The sequence below is a fragment of the Trachypithecus francoisi genome, unplaced genomic scaffold (assembly GCF_009764315.1).
Source record: "Trachypithecus francoisi isolate TF-2019V2 unplaced genomic scaffold, Tfra_2.0 Lachesis_group4, whole genome shotgun sequence".
Lineage (NCBI taxonomy): Eukaryota > Metazoa > Chordata > Mammalia > Primates > Cercopithecidae > Trachypithecus > Trachypithecus francoisi.
In genome coordinates, this window is record NW_022681469.1 from 2,497,973 (window position 1) to 2,518,776 (window position 20,804).

General features: G+C 39.9%; 1 protein-coding gene across 9 annotated transcripts in view; it reads left to right on the forward strand.

Annotated features, from left to right (window-relative positions):
• LMBR1 (limb development membrane protein 1) overlaps positions 1–20,804 on the forward strand; it is a 214,090-nt gene that overhangs the window by 100,204 nt on the left and 93,082 nt on the right. For 2 of the 9 annotated variants that reach the window (XM_033194182.1, XM_033194183.1), the window contains one exon: positions 8,874–8,951. The exons of the other annotated variants lie outside the window; for them this stretch is intronic. In XM_033194182.1, coding sequence (XP_033050073.1) covers positions 8,907–8,951 — 45 coding nt within the window. In that variant the 5' untranslated portion in view covers positions 8,874–8,906. The remainder of the gene's footprint in view (positions 1–8,873; positions 8,952–20,804) is intronic. 9 annotated transcript variants of the gene reach the window in all.

Below are 20,804 nucleotides of genomic sequence, written 5' to 3' on the forward strand. Positions count from 1 at the left end.
ACTGATGTTTAAATACGAGGTAATGAAGAGCATACTACTAGTAACAATACAGATAGTAAAGGTCTGTCCACGTTAATCTTCACTAGATCCTGTATTTGGCTGATCAAATTTTTTTTTTTTTTAAAGAAATGGGGTTTTGCTATGTTACTTAGGCTGGTCTCCAACTCCTGGCCTCAAGCAGTCCGCCCACCTTGACTTCCCAAAGTACTGGGATTACAGGCTTGAGCTACTGTACCCGGCCTTATGAAAACTTTTGTATAGCACATCAGGATGGCCCTAAAACCTTAAAATTAATGCCACACAGCGAGAATGGAGTGCTAGGCCAGGTGTGGTGGCTCACACCTGTAACCCAGCGCTTCACGGGGCCAAGGCAGGTGGATCACCTGAGGTCAGTTTGAGACCAGCGTGGGCAACATGGTGAAACACTGGCTCTACTAAATATACAAAAATGAGCCGGGTGTGGTGGCAGGCACCTGTAATCCCAGCTACTCAGGAGGCTGAGGCAGGAGAATCACTTGAACCTGGGTGGTGGAGGTTGCAGTGAGCCAAGATTGTGCTATTGCGCTCCAGCCTGGGAGAGAGAGCGAGACTCCAGCTCTAAAAAAATAAAAGAAAAGAAAGATCCAGTCATATCTACTTTGACTTCATTTATTGAAAATAGACAACTTAGACATGGAATGTTACATACTGAGAAATATTTATCACTTATTGGGAAATAACTCCTTGAAATGTTTTCTTATTTCAGCATGTAGAAATAACATGAAAATTATAAAAAATAAATCAGGGTTTTAGAAGTTCAACAGATTACAGTTTCAAAAATATTGTTAGTTGTCATGCAAAGAGAAATTTTAGTCTGTGTATTTTCTACATCAGGCTTTATTTGAGCCTGATTATATAATGTTTATTGTCACCCCATGAGTTTTTTTTTTTTTTTTTAACATAGTTGGTTTAAAGGAAGTTAAACAGCACATCCTATTGTTTAAATAGGACCTTGTCAAAAATATAACTATGTAACAAGCAGCCTGTCTTATTAATATTAAGTACATAGATAAGTTCTCAAGAAAGCCAGAAAAATCTCTGAGTATTTGAAGAGCAACAAACAGGAACAACAAAACCCCAAGAATAAGTGAATAAACCAAGCCATGGTTTCCTCAGCAAGGAAGGGAGGGTGGTCACCAAGTAACATGGGACCTTTAGTTTGGAAAAAATGAGGTTAGAGGCACACAGAGACCAGGAGTCAGAACTGAGGTCCAGTAAGAAGTGCTCAGGCAAAGAGCGGATTTTAAAGCATGCACACACCTTGCCCATTGACAGAGGACGACTGTCAGCCTTAGCTCTGGGCAGAAGAAAGTCTCCCCTGCGAGCTCATCCGCAGGCCTTGACTTCCCAAGAGTTTGCGGCTCTATGTTACTATAGATACCTGTATTGTTGGAAAATCCTAAGCCAAGAAAATAGCATTAAAGTTGATTAAAAATGTTATGCATAATTTAATCATTTTAATCAACTATATATATGGTAAATTTTGATTAGCAGGGGGTATATATAAAGATATAATTAAGGCTGGTTTTAGAAAGTTGATTTATTATAATTTAAGATTCATAATATATACATTTGACTTGGTCCTATTTAACCATGTCACATGCTGTTTAGTTTTCTTTAATTGTGTGAGAAAACTCAGGACTTATTAACAAATATTATATAAGCAGGCCCAAACAAAACCTGATTTTGTTTTCTGCTAGCTTTTCGACATATTTACACTTAAACTAAACTCTTTCTTAGTAATTTGATAGTTGGTTTCGCTCTTCAAGTGTTACCATTCCTTCAAAGCTGGGGTGAATAATGTAGTCCATTCTATTTTGGCTACTTTGTCCTTGAGTTTTGCAAAGATCTAATATTTTCATCTATCTGTAGCTAATTTTGTGAGGTGGTTAAAAAGAGAAAACCTAAGTTATTTTCTCTCTGTATTACTATTCAGTTATTCTAGAACAATTTATACAATAATGTTACCCTTACCTATTATTTCTTAACATTAAATTCTTACCTATAATTAGAAGTAGTTTTGAGCTTTTTGACTATAAGCTTGTAGCACTGGGCATCACTGCTAACTAACTCTTTTCTTCTTTTTTCCCTCCCCTCCCTCCCTCCTTTCTTCCTTCCCTCCTGGCCTCCCTCCTTCTCTCCTTCCTTCGCAGCCTCCCTCCTTCCCTCCCTCCCACCTTCCCTCCCTGCCTCCCATCTATACCTTTCCCTGGACATTTTCCCATATATTCGATCCCATCTATTTGCTGTCTTTTAGGAACTTCTCAGTGTCACTAGTCTGCTGGTGGTGCTTCTGTCCTCTGGCGTAATTAAATCATTCAGTTAGTATTTTTTGATGGCTTATTGCATGCCACATACTATTGCTAGTGTTAGGGACATGTAGATTGGTGATTTATTGTATATTTCTCCCATCTTTTATGGTAAAAAGTGTGTGCGTGACCCATCATCTTGAACTCATGACTCCTCTTCTACCTGTTTGCTTTACTGACCTTTTATCTGGAACATAGTAATTCAGTTCTGTATTAACTTTGCATTCTCTGGCCTTGTTTCCACCTCTGGGAAGATTCATTGTCTCTGCTTGAATCTGCTCAGCTTTATTCTAGAGATACGGAGCCCAGGTCCTTTCTTCTGTCCTTTGCTCTGTAGCAAACAGAGCAAAGCTTTGTAGTTGTTTTAGTCTCTCCCAACCCTAAGGTTCTGTTTAAGGAGATTTTTTCCAAGGTAGTGTTCAGAAACTCCTTCTCAAGGTTGCAAGATGATTCCTATAAGTTTGCGAGCCACTGCTGAATACATCCGTATGTCAGGATTCTCAGTGTTTACCTCTCCTGTGTCTTACGTGGCTTGCATGAAGCATATTACACTGATGGTTTTAATTAATTTTCCTGTTTATCTTGCTTTCTGTTGGGTTTTCATTAATATTCTAATTTTTACAATTTTATAGAATGCCAGTTAACCCCAAATCATATTTTAGGTTTTTTTTGTTTGTTTGTTTTTGTTTTTATGTTTTTTGACACAGGGTCTTGCCCTGTCTGCCAGGCTGGAGTGCAGTGGCATGATCTTGGCTCACTCTAGCCTCTGCCTCCTGGGTTCAAGTGATTCTCCCGCATCAGCCTCCCGAGTAGCTGGGATTACAGGCGCACACCACTGCACCTGGCCCCAAATCATATTTTGTATCATTCCAAAGTACCTGTCAACATTTGTACTTGGATTACTGTTTTACTATAATTAGTGTGTACTTATATTTTATGTTCTTCTTACTTTAACAGTTCATCTTGTGTATATACGTTTTTCTGGTGTCAGGAAAAATTGTCCAAGACTTGGAAATGGGCAAAAGAGATGCAGGTGTCTGTTAGTGGAGTCCTGGGCATTGTGTGGTAGATCCTGGGGATTACCGGGTCCTAGAGGGGTATGTGCGTTTGACTGACTTTCCACTGCCTGGGCCCTTTTACCTCTCTGTAGAGTTAGAGTTACCTTGGAGGAAGTAGAGAGCAATGCAAGTGGATTTTATCTAATAGAGAGCCAATTGACTTTCCCCTGTATAAAAGATAACCCCAACGTTTCATTTTATTTTTCCATAGGATATTACGCAGTTTCGCAAATCGATTTTAGGATTTCTGATTATCTGTACTCCTCAGGTTCTCCTTTGACCTGACTTTAACAGAATTAAAACCATGTGACTCTGCTACTGAAGGACATTAGGGACAGACAGAAGCAGGGTGCTGAGAAGAGAGCTGCAGTCAGCAGGCAGCGGTAGCATTGGCTTTGGGCTGGAGTAGTGAATGTGGGTACTGGTGATGTGAGAGTTCAGATTAATGCTTATAAAGGTCCACCAACGTACAAGACGCCCCCCAGAATTAGTCCTGCCCGCCTCCATTCACTCTCTAGATCCATTCACTAAATTCAGTATCATCAGAGGCAGGAGATGATAAGGAGAACAAGCAGGACAAGAATTCTTAAATATGGAGATGAACAGAGAATTCAAAGACGAATAAACATTTGAGAAAAGCCAACACCATGAGAGGCCCCAAACTCAGTGTATTACTCAGAGAGTTGGTAGGCAAAAAAGATTTCAAGGAGACTTTAAATATATTATCTAGGGGATTTTCTTTAACAGAAAAACTTAAGGATATCTAGTCCTCAGTATTGCCAGAAGTGCATGCTGCTGAGTCATTCTACACCATGCAGAGCTGGTTACCACTTATAGAAGCAAGCTGCTATTATAGTGTGATACTGTAAAAAAAAAACAAAAAAAAAAACCCAAAATAACAAAAAGTAAACAAAATACAACAAGAAGAGTGGTAATTACGAAGGTATTAACTGACAAAAAAAGACTTTCATTTCTGAAGCAGATTCTACACATAGACTTTGATGATGAAGTTGATGAGCTGACATGGCCTGATCTCTTACACCGTTGAAGGAGCTGTCTTCTTTCTTTCCTGTTATGGGTAAGAGCAGTATCTAGAGCGGATAGGAATGTTTTCATACAGTCCCTGCACATGTCCTAATGAACCTGCATAGAGGTAAATAAAACTAGAAAGTCAAGCTTAACTGAATTTAAAAATAGATTATTCAAATAAAAAAATTTAACAAGGACACTGGGTACAGGATTAATATATTTTTTAAAAAATCAGTAAATACCGGCAACAAACTGAAAATCTAATTATAATAGCGAAACAGCCTAAGGTATGTTGAAATAAATCTAACAAATGATATTTAAAGCCTTTATGGAAACAATAATGGAAACAAAAAATCTTATTGAAAGATGTTGGCTGGGCACAGTGACTCATGCCTATAATCCCAGCACTTTGGGAGGCCGAGGTGGGAGAATCGCAGGAGGCCAGGAGTTCGAGACTAGTCTGGGCAACAAAGCGAGGTCCCGTCTCTATAAAATAAAATTTAAAAAAAATTAACTGAGCCTGGTTGGTGCATGCCTATAGTCCCAGCTTCTCGGGAGGCTAAGGTGGGAGGATTGTTTGAGCCCTGGAGTTCAAAGCTGCGGTGAGTCATGATTATACCACTGCACTTCACACTTGGTGATAAAGGAAGACCCTGTCTCAAAACAAGAAAGATGTTAAAGAAAACCTAAATAAATTGATAGATATTCTGTGTTCATAATTTTTAGAGTTTTTGCAATTCTGATAAAAATTCTGCAAAGTTTTCTTATAGAACGTGACAAGCAGGTAGTAAAATTTTAATGGAAGTGCAGAAAGCCAAGAATAGCCAGAGCAATTTTGAAGAACTAGGTGATGGAACTTACTCTATCAAATATTACAAAATAGGCAAAGAAACTGAATAGACAACCAAAGTCTATCCAAAGAAGATATACAGATGGTCAATAAGCACATGAAAAGATGATCAACATCCCTAATCACTAGGGAAATGTAGATCAAAACTACAATGAGGCCGGCCCCAGTGGCTCATTCCTGTAATCCCTCCATTTTGGGAAGCTGAGGCAGGAGGATCACTTGAGGCCAAGAGTTTGAGACCAGCCTGGCCGACATGGCAAAACCCTGTCTCTAGTAAAAATACAAAAATTAGCTGGGCATGGTGGTGTGTGCCTGTAATCCCAGCTACTTGGGTAGCTGAGGCACGAGAATCACTTGAACCCGGGAGGCAGAGGTTCAGGCGGGGAGGCAGAGGTTGCAGGGAGCCAAGATTGTACCACTACACTCCAGCCTGGGTGACAAAGTGAGACCCTGTTTCAAAAACAAACAAACAAAAAACTGCAGTGGATACCACTTCATACCTGCTAGTAAGATGACTACTAGCAAAACCCAGAAAACAGCAAGCATTGGTAAGGATGTGGAGGAATTGGAAATATTGTGCATTGTTGGTGGGAGTGTAAAATGGAAGAGCTGGTATAGAAAACAATACGGCGATTCCTCAAAAAATTAAAAATAGAATTACCATCTGATCCACCAGTTCCACTTCTGGGTATGCATCCAAAGGAATTGAAGGCAGGAACTCCAACACATACATGTACACCCATGTTCATAGCAGCATTATTCACAATACCTAACGTGTGGAAGCAGTCCCACTGTGTATGATGAATAATGGGTAAACCACATGTGGTATATCCATACAATGAAGTATTATTCCGCTCTAAAGAAGGAAATTATGTCACATGCCACAAACGTGGATGAACCTTGCTAAGTTAAATAGTCCAGTCACAAAAGGACAAATTCCGTGTGATTCTTCTTATATGAGATACCTAGCATCGTCAAATTTGTAGAAACAGAAAGTAGTATAGTGGTTGCCAGGGATTGTGTATTGCGGGGGAAGTTATTGTTTAATGGGTACAGAGTTTCAGTTGGTGAATATGAAAAGAATTCTGGAGATGGATGGTGGTGATGGTACTGTAACAGTGTGAATGTAGTAATGCCACTGAACTGTGCATTTAAAAATGGTTGAGATGGTGAATTTTATGTTATATGTATTTTACCAAAATTTTAAAAAACATAAATAGATGATAAACATGGCAGTGTTTTGTGGTTACCTCTGGGTAGGTTGGTGCAGAAGGTTGACTTGGTTGGGAGGATGGTCATCGTAATGTTTGTTCTAGTTGGATAGTATATACATGGGTATTTAATAGACATGTAAAGCTAAATAGTATACTTTTATTGTAAAATAGAAAGGGAAAAGGGTGATTTATCCCTTGGTGATCAGCTCACATTATTAGCTAAACAGAGGCTGATACATAAAACCAAATGCCAACTTGCTGATTTTCAATGGAAAAATATATAAATATATTAATAAAATATTAATATGTATGTATGCGTCTGCACTCATACCTGCCCACCCAAAGTAGCTATTATTTATTGAGAGATGCAGGAAATGTGGAAAGCTGGGAGAGAAGGGCCCAAAGGAGCTAACGGGGGACTAGTCTGGAGTGAGAGCAGGCAGCTGGAAGCTTTCATGTATGTCTTTCCTATTTTGTTCACTATCATAAAGGATCTCCTGTAGTGTTTTAAAATTTCTAGTGCTTTTTGTGTAAAGTATTATTTGCCACATAAGCAGTATGATGCTATTACCTAAATTATCATGTGGCATTGCTTTTTATTATATTTTAAACCTTAATGTCTTTTATGTTTCACTATAATAAGTGATAACCCTAATGATCTTTCTTTTCTTGTATCTTCGTTGGAGTTTGTTCTTGAGTGTTTCATGAAACGAAAGTGAATATTGGCTAAGATGTTCTGCTGCATTACAGATTTTTGTTTTTTTTTTTTTTGAGACGGAGTCTTGCTGTGTCGCCCAGGCTGGAGTGCAGTGGCTGGATCTCAGCTCACTGCAAGCTCCACCTCCCGGGTTTACGCCATTCTCCTGCCTCAGCCTCCTGAGTAGCTGGGACTACAGGCGCACGCCACCTCGCCTGGCTAGTTTTTTTGTATTTTTTAGTAGAGACGGGGTTTCACCGTGTTAGCCAGGATGGTCTCGATATCCTGACCTCGTGATCCGCCCGTCTCGGCCTCCCAAAGTACTGGGATTACAGGCTTGAGCCACTGCTCCCGGCCACAGATTTCTTACAGGACTGGGCATTTGACCTCAGTATGAGCTTGTTTTTATGGAACTGAAAATTCATGATCCAGTAAAAGAAGCTTTTAGGTCCTTTGCTTTAGGTCCTTTACTAAAATCATAGGTTTGTCTTGTTTGTTTTAAGCATTCTCCTCCACTTCCTCGTTTCCATGTGATGTTGTCTTTTGTGACTTATTTCTGTCACTGGGGAGGTGGGGGTGAAGGGTAGGGGTGGAAAGCACAGGGCCCTGAGGGCTGACAGACCTGAATTGAAAGTGAATTCTGGCATGCGGGCAAATTATTTCACTCTTTGGAGTGTGAACTTCGTTATGTGTAATCAAATTTACCTTTTAATACATTGCAAAGATTCAGTAAGCGTGTATAAAGCAACTAGTAGGAGCTCTGAAAGTGTTAGTTCTCATTTCTTCTTTTCCATGAATTTTGAACTGAAGAATTAGAACAAAAATAGAAGAAAAGAGCCTTACTAGCGAACCAGTGAATTATTTGATGTGGTGTGGTGTACTAAGAAATATTTTTTCCCAAATTTAGAATTAAATTTAAAAATGTTGATATCTAGTTACTATAGTCTTTTTATAATTCGGTTCTTTCATTTACATATTGAAAACTTGTATTAATTTATTTGTAATCTGGAGGATTTTTATTTGTCTAATATCATGGGAAATTTCTGCCCACAAATTTTAATACAATGGACATCTTAATTCAATGAACTAGCAATATTAGTGTTTTATTTTAACTTACCCCAAGCACTTTCTTTTTGTCCAGCTTTAGCAGTGTGAGCATCTTATAGTTTTAATTTTTCATCTTGTATAGACCACATTAAGTATATTTGTATATAAAATAGACTGTATAGCATATTAGTATTAAAAAACATTTCACTATTTTACTGTAGAGCTTAACAAAGCTTTTCACAAAGCCGTTTTCTTTGATGTGAAGACCAAAGCTCTTTCGTGTATACTCTTAATGATTACTTGGGAGCAAAGGGAGAAATGTTTGACACTCTCTAGAGATGCTTGTTTGTAGTTTTTTCGTGGCTTAAAATAAAATAATTAATACCTGCTTTTATTTTCTGTTATTTATTCGCGCTTCTACCGATCTTCCCCCGATGACTGTGTATATGTTCAGTGCAGTCTTGATGCCATGCTGAGCAAACCTTATTTTAATGTTACTAAGAGACCCTTTTTATTAAGTGAAAACAATAGCTTGATACTATTTTAAATGTTCTGTGAATGTAGAGGTTTTCCCAGGCTTCCTAAAGGGTAGAGACATAGTGTATGAAGTGGTTTTTACATCCCTTACAGGAGGGCAAGATGTCCAGGCAAAACCTTGTTTAAATGTTCATCACCATAGAAACATTACAGCTTCTCCAGAGAGCTTTTGTAAGTACATCGTAATTTTCACTTCATTGATGTGAATTAAATGTATAATTGACCAGCACAAAAATTCCAAGAAGCAATTATGTCATAACCATTTTAGTGTAGTAGACTATCCATTTAATTCCCATTTAAATCTAAAAGAAATCTATGTGTCTACAAGTATTTAGTCTTTACCAATCTAGTTCATCTAATTTAACCTTTTATAATATTGAGGTTGTTGTGATTTCAAAAAATGCTGGTGTGAAATTAACGTGATTAATTCTATAGCTTACTCAAAACAACTGGTGTTTCATTGGCAGAAAAGTACTTAATTTCAGTGGTGTTTCTAATACACTGAGTGCTTATTATACTGCAATTTTAATAAGAAGGATGGAGTTTTGCTAAAGTAATTTAAACATGGTTTTTTTTGTGGGGGATGGCAGGATAAGTGTTCATACTGGAAAATAAAAATATGAAGTACATGAAATCCTGGTGACATAATCTAAACATTCAAAACTAGGTGAAGAAAGTACAGTTATTGATAATAAATAGAAGTTCTTATAGTCCTGTGATCTTGTATTCTCACTAAGAGGAACAATGGAGACCTTCTTCCTTGTTTACAGTGTTTTGCCACTTTGTTGTTTGAAGGGCATTTTAATAAGTTATTCTGACATCTGGTACATCTTTTAGCTCAGTATATGCAAGACTGGAGTTGATAGGAAGCTTCCCCTTGGGGCTTTCTAGCTCCTGATTCTGACCCTTAATGGAAAAATGAGCAGTCGGCATATTTTTTGTTTATATGCTGTGCTGCTGGTGATTAATGGTGGTGATAAAAGTGCTCACAATGCTTTTCATTACTTTGCAGTCAGAATGGCATCCGAAAGTCTAAAAATCTCACACATGGCATGCCATAAAGGCTGTGTTCTTGAAGCTCGGTAATATTTTTATGATCTCAAGAAAGATAGTGGTAACAGCTTACAGATTTTTAGTACCTGTATATTTACTAGTGGAAGCTGAATTAGCAAATTAAATCTCTGACTATAGTCCCATCATCTCTCTTCGCTGTAGCTCAAAGTTTTGAAGGTAAAAATTTGCCACATTGCATTTAACGAACATATTTATCTTTTTTTAAGGTTTATCTAAAGCTCACGCGTGTGGTATTTAATTGATTTTAAGTTGGATAGGTTTTGTCTCATTTAATCACAGAAAGAAAATAAAATTAACACAAGGGAAATCTTAACTATCCTAGCCTCCTAGTGGATTAAGTCAGAATAACGGCTCTTTCTTACTCTATCAGTTATCTTCAGTATTTCATAGGACAAGCATAATCATATTAAATAATTTTGATGACTTGTGCCGTGGCAGCCTTTTCTATTAGTGTTGTTGATTCACTCTTTTAATGTAGATCGATAACTATAAAAGGAGCAGATTTCTTTTTGTGAGTTATTTACTGGCTTTCAAAAGAAATACTGACTAATTTGAAATAACTTTTTGAGCAATTTATATGATTTGACTACAGAGAGTTCTTTTGGCTAAATGTTTCTGAATTGACTGCTTAACCATGTGAGTATATATTTCAGACATTTCTTGTTATTATTTGTGTATCTATAATAAAATCATCATCTTGGATGGGTATGGTGGCAGTAGGAAAAGAAGGGATGAATTTGAGTTGTAATTACACTGTAGCATCAGAAGCACTTGGTGTTTGGCTGGACCGAGGCTCAGCGTGTATGGTGGGGGTCGGGTATGGGGTTCAGCAGGAAAGGTAGGTGACAAGGGTGTTTCCAAAGTATCTGGCATAAACAGCAAAGTAGATAATGATGTCATGTATTCAGGTATGTGATACTGAAGGAGGAACAGAGATAGAGAATAAAACGGTGAGTTTGGTCTTAGAATTAAGTTTAAGGTACCGGTGAGATGTCTAATGAAAGATGACAGTTGGTATATATGGTTCTTGGCCACAGCAGTAAGATTTGGACTAAAGATATAAACTTCAGAGTTGCTGGCTATTGGAAGAGAAGAGGCAAGATCACTTAGGTAAAAACTGAGCAATATATCTGTGAACCATCTTCATCAGAATCAACTGAGGTATCACTTTGGGGCTGATGCTTATGAGTTGGCAAGCCCCTTGGTGATTACGATGCAGGTTGACATTTGAGAAGCACTGATATGACGTGTGAGAAGATGAACATCTGAGATTGGGCCATAGGAGAAAAGGGATTCAAGGTATTTTCTTTTATAGAATGAAAGAAATAGAAATGGAAACAGAAGCTAAGGTATAGAGGAGGGAAGGTGAGGGACTCACAGACCCCACTCAGCTGTGTCCTACTGAGGTAGAGGTAAAGTCAGCTGTAGTTGGAAGAAAGTAGAGGATGAGATTTTTGATCAAAAAGAAAGGAAAACATTTTAAAAATGTTGTGAAAGGCTGGGCATGGTGACTCTCACGCCTGTAATCCCAGCACTTTGGGAGGCCGAGGCAGGCGGATCATGAGGTCAGGAGATTGAGACCATCTTGGTCTCATCCATGAGATTGAAACCCCATCTCTACTAAAAATACAAAAACAAAATTAGCCGGGCATGGTGGCGGGCGCCTGTAGTCCCAGCTGCTTGGAAGCCTAAGGCGGGAGAATGGCATGAACCCAGGAGGTGGAGCTTGCAGTGAGCCGAGATTGCGCCATTGCACTTCAGCCTGGGCGACAGGGAAGACTCCATTTCCAAACAAAAAAACAAGCAAACAAAAAAGTTGTGAAAATTGCTAAAGTCAGCTAGAGATCAGTATAAAGATTGCCAAGTAGCATTGAAGGCCCGCTTTGGAATGTCGTAGTAAAACTTTCTCATGATTGTATAATACAAACTTTTTTTGACAGGGCTAGGAATCAAGGAGTAGGTGCCAGGGGATTGTTGAAGCTGATCTGGTGGAAGCGAAAGGTTCAAGGAGCTCTAGAATATTGTTGATGCTGGCTCATCATTAAAATTTACTAGTGAACCATGGGGTTGAGGCCGGGGAAAGAGAAGACTGATTGGAAGGATTGGGAGGGAACAAGGGGGTGAAGGTTCTGATGATGTGGAGGCAGAGCTAGGCTAGCGCACTGAGGGGACAGGAAAAGATAGGAAGTTGTAGACTAAGAGGGCAGTTTGAAAGTTGGAGTTCTTAGAGGTGAGCCTGAGAGATTTTGGAATAGGATTAATGCATGTGTGGGTGTCTACAGTAGAATGGGAATGAAGCTCATTGGAATTGAGGGGATGAGCCAGGATGTTACTTATGAGGGCAGGGGATGTGATAAGAAGTACTTGTGAACCAGGTGCTCATATCATTGAGAAAGATGGAACTGCTTCTTATATGTTTGTAGATGAGAGGGAACAAAGTTGGGAAGAGGGTGATAGGATGGGATTAGAAGGTGGCATAAATTTAATTTAAAAACACAAATGATATGTGAACTCCCAAGCCTTGGAGATTTCAGAGACAAACGTAATAATTTGAATCATTATAATGAACCATTACTTTGTGTTTACTAAGCACCAGATAATGTCCTAAGCATATATATATAATGTATATAATTTACATATATAAAATATATATAAAACTCATACATATAAAATACTCATTCGATCTTTATAACAACCCTATGAGGTAGGGGTGCTGTTAGTATCCTCATTTCACATGGGAGGAAACTGAGGCACAGCAAAGGTTAGTAATTTGCCCGAGGTTATACAGTGGTGGAACCAGGATTTGGACCCAAGCAATTTACTGCTGGCGTTGAGGCTCTTAACCAGCTTAGTATGCTGAAATCAGACATATTTTTTAAAAGCTTTTTTGAGTTCCAATCTCTTGGAAGTTACTTCTTTTAAGAAAAAATTAAAAACAACATTAGTTGGTACTCTTATTACATAAGTCATACACACCCACTCTAAAAAATTCAGAAAAAAACAGAAAAGCGTAAAGTATAATGGAAGAATTATTCCCTATAATTGTAATTCTAGAGATAAGACTTAATTATACATATTCACATATTTTTTTCTAAATGTATTTTTAAAAATAGGTCATTCTGTGCATGCAGTAAGATTATATTATGAACATTCCCCATGATTTAAGATATAATGTCTTATGCTATGGAAGTATAATAATTCATTCATCTGTTTTTTACAATTAGAGATGGAGGTTGTTTAGTTTGTAAGTGTATGTGTACATGTGTGATCTTTTAAAATATTTGGTAAAATTGTTTAGGAAGATCTTCATTTTTAATTTTTTTTGAGGCATAGTCTCGCTTTGTTGCCCAAGCTGGATTGCAGTGGCTTGATCTTGACTCACTGCAACTTCCACCTTCTAGGTTCAAGTGATTCTCCTGCCTCAGCCTCCCGAGTAGCTGGGATTATAGGTGGGTGCCACCACACCCAGCTAATTTTTGTATTTTCAGTAGAGATGGTGTTACACCATGTTGGCCAGGCTGATCTTGAACTCCTGACCTCAAGTGATCCACCCACCTGGGCCTCCCAAAGTGCTGGGATTACAGGCGTGAGCCACTGTGCTTGTCTTTGTCACCCAGGTTATAAGCATAGTACCTGATGGATAGATAGATCCTTCCCCTTGTCCCACCATCCACCTTCAAGTAGGCCCCAGTGTCTGTTGTTCCCTTCTTTGTGTCCATGTGTACTCAATGTTTAGCTCCCACTTGTAGGGGAGAACATGCAGTGTTTGGATTTCTGTCCCTGCATTAGTTCGCTTAGGACAGTGGCCTCCAGCTCCATCGATGTTGCTGCAAAAGACACGATCTCATTCCTTTTTACTGAGATGGAGTCTTGCTCTTGTCACCCAGGCTGGAATGCAGTGGCACAGTCGTGGCTCACTGCAACCTCTGCCTCCCAGGTTCAAGTGATTCTCCTGCCTTAGCCTCCCGAGTAGCTGGGACTACAGGCACCCACAACCACACCCAGCTAATTTGTGTATTTTTAGTAAAGATGAAGTTTCACCATGTTGGCCAGACTGGTCCTGACCTCAGATGATCCGCCCACCTCAGCCTCCCAAAGCACTGGGATTACAGGCATGAGCCATTGCACCTGGCCGATCTCATTTATTTTTATGGCTGCATAGTATTCCATGGTGTATATGTACCACATTTTCTTTATTCAGTCTACCCTTAAGCATTTAGGTTTATTCCATGCCTTTGCTATTGTGAATAGTGCTGCAGTAAACATATGAGTGCATATATCTTTATGTTAGAATTATTTATATTCCTTTGAGTATATACCCAATAATGGGATTGCTGGATCAAATGGTAGTTCTGTTTTAAGTTCTTTAAGAAATTGCCACACTGCTTTCTACGTGGCTGAACTAATTTTTATTCCCACCAGCAGTATATGAGCATTCCCTTTTCTCTGCAACCTCACCAGCATCTGTTGTTTTTTTGACTTTTTAATAATAGCAGTTCTGGCTGGTAGGAGGTGGTGTCTCTTTCTTTCTTCTCTCTCTCTCTCTTTTTTGTTTTTTGAGACGGAGTCTTACTCTGTTGCCCAGGCTGGAGTGCAATGGCACCATCTTGGTCCACTGCAAGCTCCGCCTCCTGGGTTCATGCCATTCTCCTGCCTCAGCTTCCCTAGTAGCTGGGACTACAGGCGCCTGCCACCATGCCCAGCTAATTTTTTTGTATTTTTTCCGTAGAGATGGGGTTTCACTGTGTTAGTCGGGATGGTCTCTATCTCCTGACCTCGTGACCCGCCTGCCTCCGCTTCCCAAGTACAGGCATGAGCCACCGTGCCCGGCTGAGGTGGTGTCTCGTTGTGATTTTGATTTGCATTTCTCTAATGATTAGTGTTGTTGCATTTTTTTCATGTGCTTGTTGGCTGCATGTATTTCTTTTTTTGAAAAGTGTCTCTTCCTGTTTTTGTCCACTTTTTAGTGTGGTTGTTTTTGCATATTAATGTGTTTAAGTTCCTTATAGATTCTGGATATTAGACCTTTGTCAGATGTATAGTTTGCAAATATTTTCTCCTTTTCTTTAGCTTGTTGTTTACTCTGTTGGTAGGTTTGTTTGTTTGTTTGCTTGTTTCTTGCTGTGCAGAAGCTGTTTAGTTTAATTTGGTCCCTTTTGTCAATTTTTGTTTTTGTTTTAGTTACTTTTGGTGTCTTCATCGTGAAATCTTTGCCAGGGCCTCTGTCTAGAATGGTATTTCCTAGGTTTTTTCCCCAGGGTTTTTTTTAACAGTTTTAGGTTTTACATTTAAGTCTTTAATCCATCTTGAATCGATTTTTGTATATGGTGTAAGGAAGGGATCCAGTTTCAGTCTTCTGCTTATGGCTAGCTAGTTATCCCAGCACCATTTATTGAAGAGGGAGTCCTTTCTTGCTTGCTTGTTTTTGTCGACTCTGTTGACGATCAGATGGTTGTAGGTGTGTGGCTTTATTTCTGGGCTCTCTATTGATCTATGTGTCCAATTGATCAATGTGTCTATTTTTATACCGGTACCATGCTCTTTTGGTTTACTGTAGCCTTGTAGTATAGTTTGAAGTTGGGTAGTGTGATGCCTCCAGTTTTGTTCTTCTTGCTTAGGATTGCTTTGACTATATGGGCTCTTTTGGTTCCATATGAATTTTAGAATAGTTTTTTAAAATTCTGTGAAGAACGTCATTGGTAGTTTGGTAGGAATGGCATTGAATCTCTAAATTGTTTTGGGCAGTATGGCCATTTTAGGAGTGATTCTTCCTATCCATGAACATGGAATGTTTTTGCATTTGTTTGTGTTATCTCTGATTTCCTTGAGCAATGTTTTGTAATTTTTGTTGTAGAGGCCTTTCACCTCCCTGACTAGCTGTATTTCTAGGTTTATTTTATTTTATTTTTTGTGGCCATTCTTGGATGTTATTGGTGTATAGAAGTGCTACTGATTTTTGTACATTGATATTATATCCTGAAACTTTGCTGGCATTGTTTGACAGATCCAGCAGCTTTCGGGCAGAGACTATGGGATTTTCTAGGTATAAAATTATATCGTTTACAAACAGATAATTTGACTTCCTCTCTTCCTATTTGAATGCTCCTGCCCTACTCTCCCCTACTCTCCTCTCTTCTCTTCTTTTCTTTTTTTGTTGCCCAGGCTGGAGTGCAGTGGCCTAATCTTGGGCTTGCTGCAACCTCTGCCTCCTGGGTTCAAACTATTCTCCTGCCTCAGTCTCCCTAGTAGTTGGTACTACAGGTGCCCGCCACCACGCCCAGCTAACTTTTTTATTTTTAGTAGATGTGGGACTTCACCATCTTGGCCAGGCTAGTCTCAAACGCCTGACCTCAGGTGATGCACCCAGCTCGGACTCCCAAAGTGTTGGGATTACAGGTGTGAGCCACCACACCCAGCCTTTTATTTCTTTCTCTTGCCAGATTGCTCTGGCCAGGACTTCCCACTAATATGCTGAATAGGAGTGGTGAGAATGGGCATCCTTGTCTTGTTACGGTGTTCTCAAGGGGCCATGCTTCCAGCTTTTGCCTGTTCCGTATGATACTGGCTGTGGGTTTGTCAAAGATGGCTCTTATTATTTTGAGGTGTGTTCCTTCAAAGCCTAGTTTGTTGAGAGTTTTTAACATGAACGGATGTTGAATTTTATAGAAGGCTTTTTCTGCATTTGTTGAGATGATCATGTGGTTCTTTTTTTTCACACTCTGTCACCCAGGCTGGAGTGCAGTGGCATGATCTTGGCTCACTGCAACCTCTGCCTCCCGGGTTCAAGGGGTTCTCCTGCCTCTGCCTCCTGAGTAGCTGGGATTACAGGCGTGTGCTACCATGCCTGGCTAATTTTTGTATTTTTAGTAGAGATGGGGTTTCACCTTGGTCAGGCTGGTCTTGAACTCCTGACCTCGTGATCCACCTGCCTCAGCCTCCCAAAGTGCTGGGATTACAGGTGTGAGCCACCATGCCTGGCCAATCATGTGGTTTTTGTTTTTAGTTTTGTTTATGTGATGAATCACATGTATTGATTTGAGTGTGTTGAACCAACCTTGCATCCCAGGGATAAAGCCCTCTTGATCATGGTGGAGTAGCTTTTTGATGTGCTGGTGGGTTTGGTTTGCTAGTATTTTGTTGAGGATTTTGCTTCTAAGTTTATCAAGAATACTGGTGTAAAGTTTTCTTTTTCTTTTTGTGTCTTAGCCAGGTTTTGGTATCAGAATGATGCTGGCCTCATAGAATGAGTTAGGGAGGCATCCTTCATTTTTAAAGTTTTGGAATAGTTTCAGCAGGAATGGTACCAGCTGTTCTTTAAATATTTGATAGGATTCGGTCATGAATTTGTCTGATCCTGAGCGTTTTCTAGTCAGTTGACTTTTTATTACAGATTCAGTTTCAGAACTCATTATTCTTCTATTCAGTGTTTGCATTTCTTCCTGTTTCAGTCTTGGGAGGTTGTATGTTTCCCGGAATGTTTGTATGTTTATCCATTTCTTGTAAGTTTTCTAGTTTGTATGCACAGAAGTGTTCGTAATAGTCCCCGATGGTTTTTTGTATTTCTGTGGGGTCAGTGGTAATGCCCTCTTTGTCATTTCTGATAGTGATTATTTGGATCTTCTTTTTGTCTTTATTAGTCTAGCTAGCAGTCTATTTACCTTATTTGTTCTTTCAAAGAGTCAACTCCTGGTTTCATTGATCTTTCGTATGGTTTTTGTGTCTGTATTTCGTTCAGATCAGCTCTGATTTTGTTTCTTGTCTTCTGCTAGCTTTGGGCTTGGTTTGCTGTTGGTTTTCTGGTTCTTCAGGTCATTTGTTTTTCCATTTATTGACAGTTATACTTGGTATTCTTTTTAAAATTTTATGTCTTGATTATATTTTTTCTCATTTCTAATGTGTTTTTGCTACTTTATTTTCTTGATTTTTCTAGCCAGACATTGATCAGAATTCTTTTGAATTCTGAATTCTTTGATTTATTTTTCCTACTTTTTAGCTCTTTTTCATTATACTTACTTTAATTTCCTGTTTTATTTTGTTTTATTGATTTGTTTCTGAGACAGGATTTCACTCTGTTGCCCAGGTTAGAGTGCACTAGTGCGATCATAGCTCACTGTAACCTCAAACTCCTGAGCTGAAGTGATCTTCCCACCTCAGCCTCCCGTGTAGCTGGGACTACAGGTGCGTGCTGCCATGCCCATCTAATTTTAAAATTTTTATTAGAGATAAGGTCTTGCTATGTTGCCCGGGCTGGTCTTGAACTTCTGGGCTCAAATGATCCTCCTGCCTCGTCCTCTAAAGGTACTAGGATTGGAAGCATGAGCCATCGTGCCTGGCCTATTTCTTCCTATATTGTGATTTGCTAGGATTTATTTTGTTGCTCCTTTTACAAATTCTTGAGTTGAGTACTTTGTGTTTTTTCTTTCGTAATAAAACTCATTTATTTGAGCATCTGAATACGGATTTTCTGCACTTTATGTTTTATAAAGTATTCTTGTTTTGTTACTTTTTAGATGGCCTATGATTTCATTAGTGTATTTTAATTGAAACCTTGTTGTTAATTTTTTGCATTCAGATATTTTGACTTATTCTCTGTTGTTAATGCAGTAGTTCTGATGAGGTTTATAATTTGATGTATTTTCTTGGGCAGGGTGGTGTACACTTGTAATCCCAGCTTCTCAGGGGGCTGAGATGGGAGGATCACTTGAGCCTAGGAGTTAGAGACCAGCCTGAGAAACATAGTGAGATCTCATCTTAAAAAAAAAGACATACTTTTTGTAGTTTAATTTCAAATTCATTTATTTATTTATTTTATTTTATTTATTTACTTTTTTTGAGACGGAGTCTCGCTCTGTCGCCCAGGCTGGAGTGCAATGACGCGATCACCACTCACTGCAAGCTCCACCGCCTCCCGGGTTCACGCCATTCTCCTGCCTCATCCTCCCTAGAAGCTTGGACTACAGGCGCCCGCCACCACGCCCGGCTGATTTTTTTGTATTTTTAGTAGAGACAGGGTTTCACAGTGTTCACCAGGATGGTCTTGATCTCCTGACCTCGTGATCCGCCCACCTCAGCCTCCCAAAGTGCTGGGATTACAGGCGTGAGCCACTGCGCCCGGCCTCAAATTCATTTTTGCAAATTTTCTTTAGTGATTATTTAGGTATATTCCCAATAAGGGATTACTTTAGGTTTATTAAATCAACCTTGTTAATTATTTTTCAAATGCTATGTATCATTGTTAATATTTTTTCATTCTTGGGCAGTCACAGACTGATAGAGAGGTGTGTTAGGAGAGGCGGTCTGCGTGGGCCCTAAGCATTCTTGCGTTTTCTTTCTGGGTGTGCCAAGACTGTGAGGTCCTGACTGCTCTTTCCCTGGGCCGTTTGTTAGGGTTGTGTATCTTCTGAGCAAACTTGAGGGATGAAGTGATGGCTCCCTTGGGGCCACAGAGCAGCCGGGCTTATTACCACGTGCTATGGAAACAGTGGATTCCCCATGCTCACTGTTCTTTCACTGCTGCACAGATCCGGCACATGTGCAACTTCCATCCATAAGACTTGGGAGCAGGGGAAGTGACATGCTGACACTCATGCTGCTTGCTATACCCAGAGTAATAAAATCCTTTGCTTCCGATCCAGGAGTCTCGTGTCTCCTGCTAGCATTCATGTAACAGCGACAGGCTAACTTACTGATTTGTAAGGATAGAACCGGACCCCAGACCTGACAGTTTTGGCAATGAGATTGGATGGTGAAGAGGAGGAACAAGGACCTTGCATTCCAGGTTTAGTGATATGAAAAGACTCTTCAGATCTGGTGGTGGATATACTCAACTCAGTGGTGAGAGGGAGGTGGAGGAGGAAAGGCCCCTGGTGATTACATTGCTCCTACCTGTAATGAGTCTGAATGGTGCTTTGCCTGTCTCTCACTCCTCTCCTGTTGTAAGAGGAAGGAATGTTGGTATGACAGCAGAGCAGTAAGCCCCCAGCTCCAGTCAGAAGGCATTATTGGTGTGGCTGCTGAGTCAAGGAGTCTCAGTCCTGAAATGAACGGTGTCGGCAGTGAGGGCCTTGCTATCCAATGTAGAGCTTGGAGTGGACGCAAACATCAGAAATTCATTTGATGAGTATTCGTGGGTGGCCCTCAAAGCAAAAGTGATGCAAAACCTTGCCTAATAGCATTGTGCACACATAGCATGGTGATGGGGCTGAGGCTGTGGGTGGAGGAGTGGCTGAACATAGCAGAATTTCAGGGCGGAGCATGGCTGTCTGCACAAGGCAGAAAGAACAGATCTACAGGTCACGGTGCTAGCTGGACACTAGTAGGTACTTGGCAAAGGACATAGCATGGGTACCCATCTACTGACCTTGGAGTAAGGGACCAAGGAGGATAAGTGCCTACCAGTTGCCCCCTTCCTACCTGCACTCCTCACACTCCCTACAGGAGATCATCTCCTGGCAACTGTTGCTGTAGACCCTGAGTCAGGCACATATGGCACTCCTTGGTCAGCATTCCCAGAGTAGGAAAAACACTGAATTCAACCGATGAGATTTGGGCAAGACTCAAACCTTTTTAAAAAAAAACACAAATGGGTCTCGTCGTATTGCTCAGGCTGGAGTGCAGTGGTATCATCATAGCTTACTGCAGCCTTGGACTCCTGGGCTCAAGCAATCCTTCTACCTTGGCCTCCTAAAGTGCTAGGATTACAGGTATGAACCACTGTGCCCAGCTAATTGTTAAACAGTTTTTTTTTTTTCTTCGTAAAGGCAGAGTCTCACTGTATTGGCTAGGTTGGTCTTGAACACCTGGCCTTAAGTGATCTTCCTACCTCAGCTTCCTAACGCACTGGGATTACAGGTGTGAGCTACTGAGCCTGGCGTCAGGTGACTTTTTGAGTAGGGTCTTTGGGCTTCTTCCGTTTGTGGTGTAACTTGCACTGCTGACTGTATTAAATTG